This window comes from Xiphophorus couchianus, chromosome 12 (genome assembly GCF_001444195.1).
Source record: "Xiphophorus couchianus chromosome 12, X_couchianus-1.0, whole genome shotgun sequence".
NCBI lineage: Eukaryota > Metazoa > Chordata > Actinopteri > Cyprinodontiformes > Poeciliidae > Xiphophorus > Xiphophorus couchianus.
The window spans coordinates 21,498,334-21,513,899 of record NC_040239.1 but is presented as its reverse complement, the minus strand read 5'-3'; the positions used below and the strand labels follow the sequence as shown (position 1 = coordinate 21,513,899).

The following is a 15,566-nucleotide window of genomic DNA, read 5'->3' as shown; positions in this document are numbered from 1 at the left end:
AAGGATCATGGCACTCTTCTCGCTCAGCCACAATCAGCTGAGCAAAATTTAGCTAAAAACAAATAGATTTGGGATCAGACTCGTTGATTTTAGAAAAATGTATAAAGCACATATAGCCCAAACCTGGAAAGAATCCATCATCCTGCAATTACATATATATAATTGCAGGAGATATATATAACTAACGTCATGTTCATGAGAAGAGGTGCAATTGTCTGTTATTAAGGTTAAGTAAAACGTGACTCATGTTGTAAATTCTTATTCTTATTATTTTATGCTGAAACAAGACTTTTCGGGCGCTCCCTCTTCTTTAAAAGTCATTATTAGAATCAGAACAGAAAGGAAAACATGTTGCATTGCACAGTAAATCAGCCGCTAAAGTCCAGATGTCAAACTGTACGACCCGGTAGCGTTGACCGCTGTTAGATTATTCCATCAATTGACGATAGCAGGGAGAGCAGCGCCACGCTGCTGCTGGATGGTGATTGGTCCGAGCGCTGAACTCGTAACATAAAGCGCTCCCATATAAACCCCGTGCAGACCTGACATCGGTGCAATCTGTCATTCAAGTCAAAAGGATAGAGAGGAGTGCACAGTAGGAGGAAATTACTTGTTCCAGCCTAGATTTGCTCAGCCGAGGCTCCAGGAGCGTTCATTCTTATGAACTGCACACAAAGCAGGAAGCGTCTCTGTGCATTTAGTTGTGCGATCTCTTGCGCTGAGAGGACAATGCCTTTGAGGACCGGACTTTTTCTCCTGATGGTGCTGAATGCATCTGCATATGAACTGGAGCAAAACGAGTCCTATTCACCCAGGAGAGTACGCTTTTCTGTCAACAGCCCTTGTAAGTAGCAAGATGCCTCCATCTGCATGCATTTCAGAGAGCACTGCTTTATCATTATATTTTTTACACATCATTTACACAAATGCACTGGCTTACCTACAAGGAGATTATTATTTTTTGTCTTCTCCTCATTTTTTTCTCTTTCTTTCTTTTTTTTTTTTTTTTTTTTTTTGGCCTATGCAGGCTTTTTCTGTGCGATCGAGCGAGTAGCTTCACGGGTGCGGGATTAACGCTGTGGTTTTTGCCGGTGTCCTGCCGGCAACAGATGAGCATGGAGCTTGGTGCTGACACCTGAGCGCACAGGCTGTGTCATGCTGTTCGTCTCTGTCTCCGCTGCATATATCAGCATAGTGGAGGACTTTTAATGTAGCGTTTAATGTCAGCTTTGAAGTTAGAGATAGAAGTAGGTTACATTGGTGTACATTTTTTTTTCTTCCAGCTTGCCTCAGAAAAATAAGAAAAGAAAAAAAAACCCTGCCTGCCACTGGGGGTGGGGAGGTTAGATGCAATCATTTAACCCTATTAGTTGGAATCTCTTATGTTAGTGGTGAATCAAAATCCTGATTCTGCAGGAAAACGCACTGCAAAACGTAAATCTCCTATTGTTTTTTGTGTGTGTGTGTGTGTGTGTGTTTTTTTTTTTAGCTCAGCGATACAAAGCAAATGGGAACAGGGATGCTCATTCACTCCTGCAGAAACTGCTTCATCATCATAAGATTTTGGAATGGCAAGCTGAATTTTCAGAGTAATTTCTGGCCCCTTATGCCAGGCACACTTAATCTGACTCGGGTCAAACACAGATTGTCCCTGATTCAGATGATGGCAAAGAGAGCGCAGGCTCTTTAGTTGTGTAGAATTTGAGTCCCTCTTTCTCCATGGGTTCTTGAATCAAAAACGAAGAAGTCAACATTGTGATTTTCAACAATGTGCTTTATTGCTTTGTTCTGATGTGTAATGTGAAATTTCAGCAGTGGACCAAGGTCAGGTTTTTTTTGTTCGTTTTTTGTTGGGGTTTTTTTTGCACAAATGTCAGATGCGTGAACATTGCTTAGGGACGTGCGATCTCAGAGAATTTGAAGATCGGGGTTATCGTTTGCCTCATCAGCCTAATAACTATTCTAGTCATGCAACATTCCTGCAATGAGTAAAGCAACATTTTTTTCAAATATATTTCATCATTTCTACATGTATAAAATCCATTCTACCTACCAAAGCAGAGTTAATTGTAGATGGTAGGGTCTGAAGGGCTCAATTTAGTTTGACATTTAAAACTAATTTTAAAACATGGAGAATATGTCTTCATTTGCTGTATAAAGATATATCTACAGTCTTGCTATTCCTCGTTCTCATTATTTAAATGCTACTTAAAAGAGCCAAATGGTAGTCCCTGCAAAGAGCCCGAGTCTGAGATTCTTGGAGCTTTAAGGTGTCCAAACTCCAGTCAAGGCACTTTCAGACTTGAGTGACTGTACGTCTTTTGTGAACCACCAAAGTATGAAACATTCCCCTTTGTTGGCTGCATTCTTTTTGCCAAATCCTTGGCAACTCTTGTGTAATGAGCTCAGTGATTCCCAGTGAACCCGCTGTTGGTTCCCATGCTGACAGATCATTCTCTGTGCACACAGCAGATGTGGCACGCTGCCTCAACAGTGCCCTCCAAGTTGGCTGTGGAGCGTTCGCTTGCCTGGAAAACTCAACGTGTGACACAGATGGCTTACATGACATCTGCAAGTCTTTCCTGTACAGTGCTGCTAAATTTGACACTCAGGTACACACTTTAAGTCTCTCTTTCTCTCCCGCTTCCTCTTTCTGATTGCTGCTTGCCGGGTCTGATTACATGGGTGTAACTGTGCAGGACATGAGAATGTGTGAAGCCCTGCTCTTTTCTTTCCAGGGTAAAGCGTTTGTAAAGGAGAGCCTTAAGTGCATCGCCAATGGCATCATCTCCAAGGCATTCCCCACCATCCGTCGCTGCTCCACCTTCCAAAGAATGATAACCGAAGTCCAGGAGGAATGCTACAGCAGGCTGGGCATCTGCAATGTTGCCCAAGCCAATCCAGATGCTATTGGTGAAGTTGCACAGCTGCCAAGTCATTTCCCCAATAGGTGAGCTTTTCACTTCGCCATGACTTACCCTCTCAGTTGGAACAGAATTTAATCTCCAAGAATCGTGTCTCTTGGTCTAACAATCTTAACACTAAATTTATTATTTATTTCTAAAGTTTCCTGTGATTTTTGTTTTCTTTAAGTAATTTTCCATACTGTACAACAGAATCAAACAAGACTATCAAGTTTGGATGTTTTCATTCCTTTTGTTGCTGTAATACATGCTGGATTGCAGTTTAGGAGTGGACACAAAAGAATCGGAGGGTGGAGCATGAGACTCAGTCAGGGCTAGAACTACAGTTTTGTTACTCCCATATGCATGACATCAGATAACACAGCATGAACATAAATGCAAATGAAAGACAAATGAACACTTAATTAATTTACAATGTGTTGCAAATGTTTACTATATATATATATATATATATATATATATATATAGAAATATATATTTCATTTCAGTTTTATGTGACAGATCAACCGAAAGTTTAACATATTTGGGATGTGTAAGCAACTGATGTTTTTTTTGTTTTGTTTTTTTTATAATTTAGATACATTTAATTTTCCTGGGTCAAAACTTTGCAGAACCAGCATTTGCTGCATTTACAGAAGAAAGAACAATTTGGAATAAGTTTCTATTAGCTTTATACATCTAGGAAGTAGAGGTCTTCTTTGCAAAATATCTCAAGATCCATTCTGAAGACTTGTTACATTTTAATTGTCTGATAACAGACAAGCGTTGCCACACATTCTTAATTGGACTTCAGAATTTTTGAGGCCATTTGTTGTATCTGAATATACAGTGATCCAGCTGTGTGTTTGAAATGATTGCTTCCATGTCCCTGCTAAAGAAAAGTATTCCCATCGTATGATGATGCTACCTGCTACCTCACCTTCAGAATGCTGTTCAAGTTTTTGCTTCAAGGATACCAGAAAGTCCAACTTTGGTGAAATCTGGCCAGAACACATTTGTTTGGGTGTTTACTGTCCTCAATATGTTCTTTGGTAAATTGCAAAATATACTTTATGTGGCTTTCTTTCAACAATAACTTTCTTGTTGCCAGATTTTCATGAAGGACAAATTTGTAGAGTCCTCATCTAGTTAAGCCTGTCGCAGTAAGCAATAAATCTATTATTGATAAATTAAAATGACCTCAATAATTTCCAGTTGTCTGATGTATAGTGCTTAAAAATAGTCTCAAAACAACATTATAGTTTATCGCAATAACGTCTGGGACAATTTATCGTCCAGCAAAATTTGTTATCTTGACACGCCTACGAGCAGTGGTGGTCCACCTGCACTGCTGATCCCTGCAGCTCCCCCAGAGGTTAGACCTTATGCTGTTTGAGAGATTTGTCAGTTTAGGGACAGGCATGTCTTGGTCAAGCTGTAACTATGCTTCAACCCCCCCCCCCCCCCCCTTTTTTTTTAGATTGAACAATCCTCTGTCAGATGTTTAACTTCATCTCTGACATTGGTCTTCAGGATTCAGTTTTTTTCCTCTACTAGGCTCTAACTTTGTTTGACTTTAAGTGCATTATTTTTCATAGAAAAGATAATGAGATTTTGATTTACTATGTAAGTAACTTCCGAAGTCAATTGGTTGCACTCAATTGTATTTAGGGGTGTCCAATTAAAGGATCTGATTACAACTGTGTGAACAAATGTGTGAATATCCCTCTTAATTTACCATTATGCACTACTTTATGCTGGGTTCTAATAAAATCTAATAAAGTTCTAATTAAAATACATCAATGTTAGATGTATTTTATTGATGGAAATAAAATACATCAATATTGCCAATGCAAAATTGCAATGGGCAGTGCAATCACATTTGCATTGCCAAAAAATGCAAATGTTTAATTAGCTTGATTGTGTTAGCGAGGCATAACATGCGTACACACAGGGCTCTATAATTTTTCTCCAATCATGTTGCAATCTCTGAAGAAAACTCCTCCGTTTCTTTGTTGTTCTAGGTTTTATGGTAAGCTTCTACAGAGCCTGATGGACTGTGATGAGGACACAGTTGACCGTATCAGGACCAGCATGGTGCCACGGCTGGGCCCGGAGATGACCATGCTCATTCAGCTGCTGCAGAACAAGCCCTGCCCATCCACTGCCGGGGCAGCGGCTTCAGTCGTCCCAACTGGCGCGGAGACCCGCGCAAGCTGGCGCTGGTCCATGGGTCCCAACATGTACAAGATCCAGCCTAATCTGCGAAACAGAGACTCTGCTAGTCATTTAGGCAAAAAGCGCCCTGGCAGCGACGGGTCCTAACTTCGGCTCAGATTAAGAAATATCCACCCAGTAAGTTCAGTTATTCCCCAGCGGTGATGAAATCTGTGTCTCTGCTAGTTTGGAAGTTATTGAAACATGCACCTCTTAGGAATACCAGACCACCCATACAGTTGATATCAGTTTGATTGTTGTTATATTGTATATCCTACATGTTAGGCTTGAGTGAACCCGTCTTTCATTGACTGATTTCAAATAAGTCTGCTCACAGTCTGTGTTGAACATGTGGCTGACAAAAACAAGGTGTCGTTATTCAAAATTTGCTCATGAATATAAGTCAGTGGTTTGACTATCATTGGTTGAAATTTTTGGTAGATGTATGTTATGAGCATGAGATATGAGTGTCATAGCACTTCACATAACACTTAAATGTACTGTATACTAACTTATATGAGACAGCCATAATCTGCCCTCTAAAAGAGTGCTCATGTGGACTAGGTCTGTAGAGGTTTCTGGAGGATACCTTAAAGTGACCAAAAACACATAAAACTGCCCTGAATGCTATCCACAAAAATACCAAAATTACGTTTAGCTATAGCACATAGAGTTTAGGATTTATTTTCTGATGGCAGAAAAAAAAAAAAGATTGTCCAGGTCGCGGCCAAGTCTATCTAATATCTTATATCCAGACACTTGCAACGCATAAGACTGTTGAGCTACATGCGGGACCAGTTTAGTTCTTAACTGAGCGTGAAACAGCAATGTACGCACCGTAGCTGAATGACATGTTCACTGTTGAGAGTGAGAACAGCCATCTTTTTGGACTGTGGTGATCGTCGTTCTCGGAAGTGAATCATGTAACACTGACTTCCTGTATCAAGATAGAGACTGACTATTTAAAAAAAAAAAAGCCTTGATGATATTTATTTTCCTACTATATTATTTAATGTTTTTATGTTATGCATTATTGTAGTTTTACATAGTTTACAGGTTACTAGCAGTTTAGACATGACCCCTGTTTGAACATGAGCTCTATGCCAAAAAAAAAAGAAAGGTGAGATGACACTCTGGTGACTGAATGGGACCCGTCATGACTCTGTGCTGGCCATAGGGGAACAAGGTTGGTCATTCAGGTCAGGTGATTTAATTTATGGGTGTTTCAAAAGACTGCTTTGGTTTTAAAACAAAAGCTGCTGTTGTGGTTGCTTGAAGTCCACTTTTAGAGAACATTGTGCACTTTAGTGAAGAATAACCAAGTCAGTAAAACAAACACCAGTGTAAAGTAATCTTTTAATGAAGTGTTCCGTAATATATTTACACTTTATCTATAATCTGGTTTTCATAGAAAGTAATGCGCTGCTATGTCTGGCTACTCTGCACATAGCAACGTAGCAATAGTTTTGAACAAATGTCAGCAGTATCAGAATATTCATATAAATGTCTTTATTATGAATGGCGCAGTTAAACAGCAGAGCATAAAGAGAAATAACACACCTAAAACATATTTTCCACTTTTCCTTGTTTGTGTGTAAGTTAAACTTACCACTGCAGGACAGCTAACTTGTACAGAAAGTTATAAAAGTTGCAGTTTAGCATCCATTGCCTTTAAAGTTGTGGGATTTATATCTGGTGGCCATGTTTATTAGCTTTTAGACACTGCTGCTGCAGCCTTTAGTTAAATGTTTCTGTTTAAAATGCATTAAAAGTTTCTCTGGCAATCAGCCACAGCTGCTAATATTCATCAGATTGCAAGAAAAATCTAGATCTGCAGTGGCCTTCACAATGCCTAGAGAGCATTTGTTTGTGTCTTTTACTTGCTCTACATTTGTTCCCTTTTGAAGCAATTGTTTGCCCATGTACTTTTTTGCAATCATAAAAGTATATTTTTTTTAAATGTATGAATTATTTCAGGAATATTCTGCACTATTCGTTATTCTGTCACTGATTTGACGAATGGTCCTTGACCTGCAAATACCAAATTTTAGCAGATTCTGGTAGTTTCTTTTAAAACTATAAAGTAAGAAGACATCCAAACAAAAAAGTTTCTAACTGTCTTGTTGAGGGCAGACATTTGTTATTTATGTTAAGAAATTGAGCTGCTCTAAGACATATGTGTATTTTAGCATACTTGGCTGGCATAGCCAATGCATCGTTTTTGCTGTATTTAATTTAGCAAACTTTACATACTTATCTTAACTCATTTCAAAGGCAGTTTCTTTTTTAACAATGTCCTTAGCTTCCTCTGATATTATTATGACACCTCTCATTTTCACCACAACATAAATTCTTCTAGTCAATCTTAACAAGTAACTATAATTTAAACTCAGCTCATTTACAGCAACACAATAATTCCGATTGAACAGTTTAGCCCTGAGACATAGGCATTCAGAAGGGACCTCATGCTGGTGTTTGTTTTAATTTGAACCCTGTTGATGGATTATGGTTTGGCACTGTGGACTTCTAGTAGATGGCTTCTGTTGGCTTAGAGTGAAGTTTAGCTCAATTAGACCGACTTATTAAAAAATGTGCACCTCAAAGGCAGTAGAGAAGCAAACTTCTACCTAAGGTTAAGTTTGATTTAGAATATCAATTATTTCAAATATTAAACACCACAAATTGTTTTGATTACTATAGTTTTATTTTTAATAGTGATTCTTTTTTTGTTATTATTTTGGCTTCATTAAAGGAACTGATGGCTGTCTCTTTTCAATGAGAACAATTTTGTCTTGGATTGTTTAGAGTGAAGCACAGATCTTGGAAAGAAAAAGTTTTATTTTTCAGTCTCACTTTATGAGCTACGCTAAGAATTCCAAACTATGCAATAATCACTCACAAAGGATTCACTGCAACACGGAAATTGATCTTTATCTCATGCATCGCCAGCTGATGCTGTGTGAGTAAAGTAGGACCATGTGTGCTCTCGTGCTGCACTCACGGTGTGAAGGCATCGCACCTCTATGATGCTTTCTTTTTCCGTGCTTTGTCTACACCAGTTCTTCTTTTGTTCTGTGAACAGGAACGCTTCTTTCATGTCATGCTGTGCAAACGGGCGGGGGAGGGGGGAGATGTTCCGAAAGAAATACTGGGTAGTTAAGAACTATAGTGACACTGTAGTATATACTAGCTTGTATTTTATTTTGAATTTGCACTTTGCATCTTAACCACTATAAAGGGCATTGAAAACATTCAGCATGTGTGCAACTGAGGCATATTTTACTTACCCAGTGAATGGAGATGAGTTTGAATACCGCGTATCCTGAGGGGGTCAGGGCTTCTTCATGTTCTCTTGATCCATTTGTATGTATCTTTGTTGACCATGGGTAAATCCAAGACCCAACAGCTGCTGCTAAAACTACCCTGTATGATGCTGGAACCTGTCAGCACACAATGAGCTCAGCATCAGTCATTTAGACGTCTTACTGTTGATCCATGTCTTCATATTTATTTTTCTGTCATGTCTGATTCATTTGGCAAGGGCAAATCGACTGTTTTATCACCAAGTAAAAATGTAACAGTAATTTTAGAGAATGTACCTGTATACTGAATGTCTCCAGACAAGGACAGGCCTAAGTAGGCCGATGAAAGCTTTCGAGAAAGCTCAAAGTTATAGAAGTTTTGTCTTGTTTTTATGTAAACTCCTTCTTTTCTCCATTTTAATCCAGGTATTGGGAGTTTAAGATGAAACTGGAGCATTGTTAAATTGGCCTGTGGTGAGCTTTGTCAGACTGTTCCTGTTACTACTCCAAACTAAAACCCTCTCTCACTTCTGGAGCTTCATGGTACTCGTTCCCCTCAAAACTTGAAATAGATTGTTGTGCTTTCATCTGAAAAGCTTCAGCGATTAGTAAAAGTCTGTTTTCGTTTCCATCCAACAGTGAGGCTTATTTTACAGATTCAAATATATCAGATTCAAAGGTGTGTCTCTATTATAGATCACTGAAGTTCCTCAAAACAGATTCTATGTAACGCATGATAAACCCTTGTGAATCACTTGCACTTTAAAATATACCCATACACATATATACCCACACTGTGTATATGTTTGGGTTTTTCCTCTGTACTGAAAAGTCATAAAAGATACAAATGCATCAACTGTGTGTCTTTTGCTGATAAGAAATAAAATATTTCTCAAATCTAGCTTGTGTGTGGAATATGTGGTTGTGTTCGTGTTTAACTCATATGAACCCATCTTAAGGCACCTTTTGCACACAACATCTACTATTTCAAAGTCCTTCAGGCCTTAATTCTTCTCTTTGAGCTGCTCTCACGCTCTCTCAAACGTCTATAATTTGACTTTTGTATATCTATCAAACTGTGCTGGTTAGGAAAGGGTATATTTTCCCATCTCTCATTGGAAAACCACAAACAATCCTGAAGAAGCAAAGTGATTTAACCATCAGTGTTTCATTGACTTACTGGGTGGGATCTTTGTATACAGCTCATTTCAGAGGTATTTATTTATCCTGACCTTTTCAGATTTGTTTTTATGTTACATCTGCAAACTTCATTGCATTTTATAATACACTACTGTGTTCCAAATTAAGGAAGTGATATTTTCTCAGATTTTCTTAAATGGTCAATGCAAATGATGGTCAGTATAATTTTCAATAATTAATTGTACAAATGGTCAATACATTCAAAGTTTACAGACAACATGGAAATGTGAAAAATGTTTCACCAAGGACAGAGTATTGTTTTAATACAATGTCACAGTACTCCAGTATTACTGCAGACAAACTGACATTTCTCCTTCCTAAGAACAGTGAGGATCAATGACAGAACATTCCCATTCACTACATTTTTCAGAAACCTACAAAAAATAACAATAGAGCAATTAAACAGAGAAAGCACTTGTATTTTAAAGAGTACAGAAAAATGGCAAAGAAAAAAATAAAACTTGCAATTTTAAGATGTTGTGGACTCGCTATGTATGTGGGACCGGATGCCTGGGGTGGAAAAACATTTCTGGGTGACTTCTTTGCCTGTTTATGTTAGAAATAGAAAAAAAATTGTCAGCAATATCATAAAATCAGTTGATGTTGGCATCAACTATGAACCTGTTTTAAGTGTGGACTTAAGGGAGACAAACTACCTTAAAAACTTTCCATCCATGATCTGAACACCCTGATCCTTGCAGGGTGGTGAGGGGGGCTGGTGGTGCCTATCTCCAGCTACGTTCCGGGCGAGAGGCGGGGTTCACCCTGGACAGGTCACCAGTCCATCACAGGGCCCTGAAAGCCAACAACAAATAAAATGTATGAAAGAGAAATAGTAGATTAACAAATTAACAAGGGGAATAAATTCTGTCCAGTTATTTTTAAATCAAATCATGTTTATTAAGCACTTAGTGTTGGTTACACACCAGTTTTTGCTGTTGAAAATGTAGCCAGCTGCTCAGTAAAAAAAAGACTTACACTATGAAGACGATGCGGAGGTTCATCCTCAGAACTGGTTGGTGATCTGGTGGAGCCAGAGCCTCTTCTGAGACAGAAAAGTCTTTAGGGTTTTATAATACCTGATCTCTGGCTTCCTCTTCCATCTTTATTTGCTTAGACTGCAAAAATATGTTGAAGATACAAAATGATGAACGAGTTATAACAACAGCCTCACATATCAAAGTCTCTTTGTCATACGGAGCTTAATTAAAACCAGGTTAAGTTCATGAAGAAAACTATATGGAGTCGCAACAAATAGAGCCTCCGTGCAGTTATAACATGAAGCTGAATGGTTGTTATAGCAATAATCATAAAAGTCACAATAAAATTGATAAAATAATTATTTCTGAAACCAACGTAAGTTTGTTTATATCTTTACTGCACTGTTTATAATTAAACGAAGACAATTAATAAGCAAACTTACCACCAGTTAGCAACACGTTAGCTGCCTTAGGGCTCCTTTCGTGACCCACATTTCATTTCCATCGGTTGTTGTCCTGTTGTGTTGTCGTCTAACTCGGACTAGGACGTCACCAGCTTGAATTTACCAAGATTACTAACTGATTTAGTTAGTAAATTCTCGACTTTTAAGGCAATATTATGCGAGTAAAAATGGCGAATTTGAACAGCGTCTGTTATCTTTTTTGGCTTCATGGCTTTTCTTCTTTTTGTGGCGCTTTTCAAAAATACTGAAAGTGTGTAAATACCGCCACCATCTGGTCTGGAGTATGAACTGGAGCTAATCCCGTTCAATATTAGATCTTACATCATACATCTGAAAATGGATTGGAAAGACAGCTTCCGTGTTTTAGTTAAAAAACTGAAAAAAACAGATCATATTGGGGCGATGTATAATTGAAGATACCTAATGTACATACCTAATGTAAATGTAGCAATAAATGACATTTATTGTCTTTTTGTTGTAGCACCTCTGTCACTAAAGTGTCAATGTTTGATATTTTGACATGAACACATTAGTTACTTTGTTAAACATTACATCAAGTTCCACTATAAGAATTATCAGTTTTTTATTCTTTGCCATTTTAACAAAAATAGTACAATATTATTAAGGCACCTAAAAAGGCACACTTTATTAGCATAAAGTGTACAATGAGATGTAATTTAAAACATACTGAAATTAATCATTTAAAGGAAGTGTTAAGTGAATTTTAAAAAATTCTATTTTGAGCATATATTTTAAAATTTACACAAAATATCTTTGACAGATATTTTAAATATCTTTTAAATATACACTTGAGCAAGTGTATATTTACATGTGGGCAAATACATATTTTGTTCACTTAAAGTATACTTTTATGTAATATATTTCTTAAAAGTGTATTTTGGTGCAATTATATTTAAGTATGTTTAAAGTTATAATGTCAAAATTGGTACAAGCATATTTCTAATGTACTTCATATGTATTTATAGGTAGTACACTTAAGGTAGTACACTAAAATGTATACTAAAGTACATTTTATTATACTTAAAATGTACTTTCACAAATGTAGGTATGTTTGAAATATATTAAAGTATACTTTTTTTACTAGGGCGGTAAAAAGGCCTTTTGCTTTGGCCCTTTTTACTGTAACACTCCTAACTAAAATCCAGGACAACCAATTGCTTAACTGTGTCAAGAGAAGCAGTCAAGTCTCTCTGGAGGAGCTGCAGAGATTCACAATTAAGGTAGGAGAAGCTGTTCACTGTTAGTAGAGCACAAAGAAAGCCATTGTTGAGAAAACTGTGGTTTGCAGTTTTTCACACGTTGTGATGGAGACACAATAAAAATATGTAGGAAATGCTATGAACAAGTGTGAAAAACTTGAACTTTTGAGCTGCATGCCAAACATCTTTTGTGTGAGAAAACCAACACACCTCTGGACGCACCACCACCTCTCAGGTGAAACATGATGGTTTCAGCATCATCCTATGGGGATGCTTTAACTGGTAATGTAGTCAGGGCTTAAGGGAAGATGGGACTAAATACAGGGCAACTCTGGAAGACAATCTGCCAGTTGGGGATAATATTTCTTAGAAGACATTATCATTTGTTGGCAAGCTGTGCTGATCCACTTCATTTACTTTTGCTACTCCTTTTTAAATCTCTGATCGTAAGCTCAGAAATCTGGGCTGTGGGAGACATCGGAGTCAGACATATGTTCTTTTCCCAATATAATAAAAGGAAGAGATGGTTTGAGCCGCCTCCTCAGTCTCTGCTTTCGTCCTGCTCTACATCAATGAAGCTTAGTTTTCAACTCCTCCGAGGTTTGGGGACATAGTCTGGGTTGGAGCAAACAATACCTTGTTGCTAAGGTTATGCATCATAACAATTCTGCCAAGGTAAAAGCAAAATCCCTTCCATCTGCAAAGCAGCAAAACCAGAAAATAGCTTTTCACAATGGTTCTCCATCTAAAATGACTGGCCTTGAGCCATTTTGCAGATAATGGGCAGAAATTTCAGTCCATTTCAGTGTTGAAATGTGGTTTTACACATTTCTGACTGAGGCGGTACTGGATATAAATGCAAATTCAGTTTTTTGTTATTAACTTTGCCATTCTTTGTGTTGGTCACATAAGATTTCAATTACCACTTGAAGTTTGAGGTCATATAGTAACAAATATGGAAATATGAGGGGCGGGGGGGACACAAATACCATAGAGTTCATTTTTTTGTATTTTATCTGTTCTAATAACTCTGTCATCTCTTGTAACAAATGATTGATTCCGCAGTAAATGTGTCACACATAAAACAGCAATAAAATTCAGAATTATTAGAAACCCACACCTTCCTTAGCAGCAGGAAGAAAGAAAATACACCATTCCAGCTTCCTGAACTATGACTCCATACTCAGTTCAGCTAAAAATCTACCATTAGTAAATATCTAATATAAGGTTGGAAAGTACGTTCAAATTGCTCTAAAGAATCAAAACTAAAAGTTTCAGTCACTCACTGCATCATCATCATCATCATCATCATCATCATCTAACTTTAGTCTTATGTAATTGCTGACCTGCTAAAACTCTAACACAAAGACAGACTCAACAAAGCAGAGAAGGACTATGGAAGCATGATAAATTCCCTCCTTGAGAATGTAGAAACATTGAGGGGAAACTGGAGAGAAGGCAAGACTGAAAACAATTTGCGAGATGCAAAATGAACAATGGCAGCAATAGTAACAGCAAATGACAGAACCACAACTTCCAGAGGAAAAGTGAAGCACACCAGTAACAGACTGATGATAGAAACAGTTTCCTCACATCCTCATGGATCCTTTGTAAGCATGATGTGTGTGAGTTAATGTAAATTCTGCAGTTTTTGTCCTTGATCAGTCAGTCAGTTCTTTCATTCCAGGATTTATTCACTTTCCTTTACTTTACACTCAAGGAGTGTGCATGAGTGATGAACCAAAATGATGACTACAGTATATCAGTCATCTTTCTTTCTTTTTTTTGGCATCATTAAGCATGTTCTCACATTGCTGAAATAATATATAAGGTGTAACGCATGCTAAGAAAGTTTTCAGACCTGATGAACTTTTTCACGTTTCACTGTTTTACATCTCCAAACTCAATGTGTTTTATTGGGATTTTCTGTAATATACCAACCCAAAATGAATACTGAGTTTTCCTTTTATCTTTTCTCTATTTTTTTTTTTTCTTTTACAAAAAAGAATGAGAAAGGTCTGTGAATAACCTTTACACTGAAGAGTTTTTTGAGGTACATCTAGCTTTTCACTGGTTGGTTGAATGTTTTGGGTCACTGTCTTGCTGGAGAATGAAACACTTCTCCATTGGCTTCTTCTGCTTTCCACCTCTTTGTCTCATTCCTGTTCTAAAAACATTTAACTTCGAACTGATGTGAATATAATTGCCCTTCATCTTGTAGTTTGAGCTCCTGCAGGCATTAGTCGCCAGGGTTAATTGCCCTGCAGAGGGGCCCTCTGTTTCCACAACAAGTCAAGATCTCAAACAGATCGTGGATATGTTGAGCCTGCCATGGAGGGTCCTAATCTTATAGCTTTCAGCTCGAAACCAAATTTGGATATGAAGGAAAACAGAGTAAAACGAACGTTATGATTTTTGCACATTTGATTGTGATCTGCAACTTGCAGATACACTTTGTTGCATATCTTCATAATTCCCCCTTTTCAAAGACTCTACTTGAAAAGCTTAACTTTGTGGCAGCGAGCTCTGTGCAATATGCCCTGGAACTAACAAAGTCTTACATTCTTTGTGGTGAATGCTACAACAGCTACACAATCAAGCATCAATAATTAGAACAAAAATAAATCACTCTGGTTTACCGCAAGCCATGAGCATGTGTTATAAATCCTGCAATACTCCATGAAAGAAGCTGAGGGGACACAGACAGTGGCTCCAGCTGAAAATGAACTTAGTTAAACTTAGCACAAAAGCAGCTGAAACTGCAGAGCGACTGTTTGGTTTGAGAGCCTGAGGAAAAAAAGAGGGGGGCAGAACGCGAGAGGCTCCGTGAACACTAATCTCAGTCAGAGGGAGATATAATTTCATGCCTATTTAGAGAAGAGTCCTGAAGGGCTTTCTCATCAGCCGTTCTCCCGTCTCATGGATAGGTGATGCAGCAGCTCTGCGCGCTGATCCTATCATGTCCTTGTTTAAAGAGACATCCGCTTTCAATCCACAGATAGACGGCGAACAAGAGGAACGGACACAACACAACATCTTCTCATTTCACCATGTGGCCTCTTTAAAAGTCTGTCTCTCTGTGATGTTTTTTGTTTTCTTTCTTTCTCTCTTTTGTTTTTTTTTTTCCTTCTTTTCTTTTTGAGCCCAGTAACATAGCTGTAGTTGTGTAGTGGGCAACTTTTAAAAGCAATTACAGCTTTCAACGCAGAGAAACATCTCGTTGCCAGGAAACATTTGAGCAGAATTTTGACCCTGCCTATTCATTTCGCTGCTTGGACTG

At 37.9% G+C, this 15,566-nt stretch overlaps 1 protein-coding gene across 2 annotated transcripts; it reads left to right on the top strand.

Annotated features, from left to right (window-relative positions):
* The first annotated feature begins 502 nt into the window (after positions 1-502).
* On the top strand, positions 503-9,323 carry stc1 (stanniocalcin 1). 2 transcript variants are annotated; one of them, XM_028034933.1, is made up of 4 exons: positions 503-844; positions 2,473-2,612; positions 2,739-2,950; positions 4,928-9,323. In XM_028034933.1, the coding sequence occupies exons 1-4, from the start codon at positions 661-663 to the stop codon at positions 5,226-5,228; spliced, it is 837 nt and encodes a 278-aa protein (XP_027890734.1). In that variant the 5' UTR covers positions 503-660; the 3' UTR covers positions 5,229-9,323. The 2 variants fall into 2 exon arrangements, with proteins under 2 accessions (XP_027890734.1, XP_027890733.1); XM_028034932.1 differs by having other exon boundaries at positions 505-844; positions 2,470-2,612.
* Positions 9,324-15,566: the final 6,243 nt, after the last annotated feature.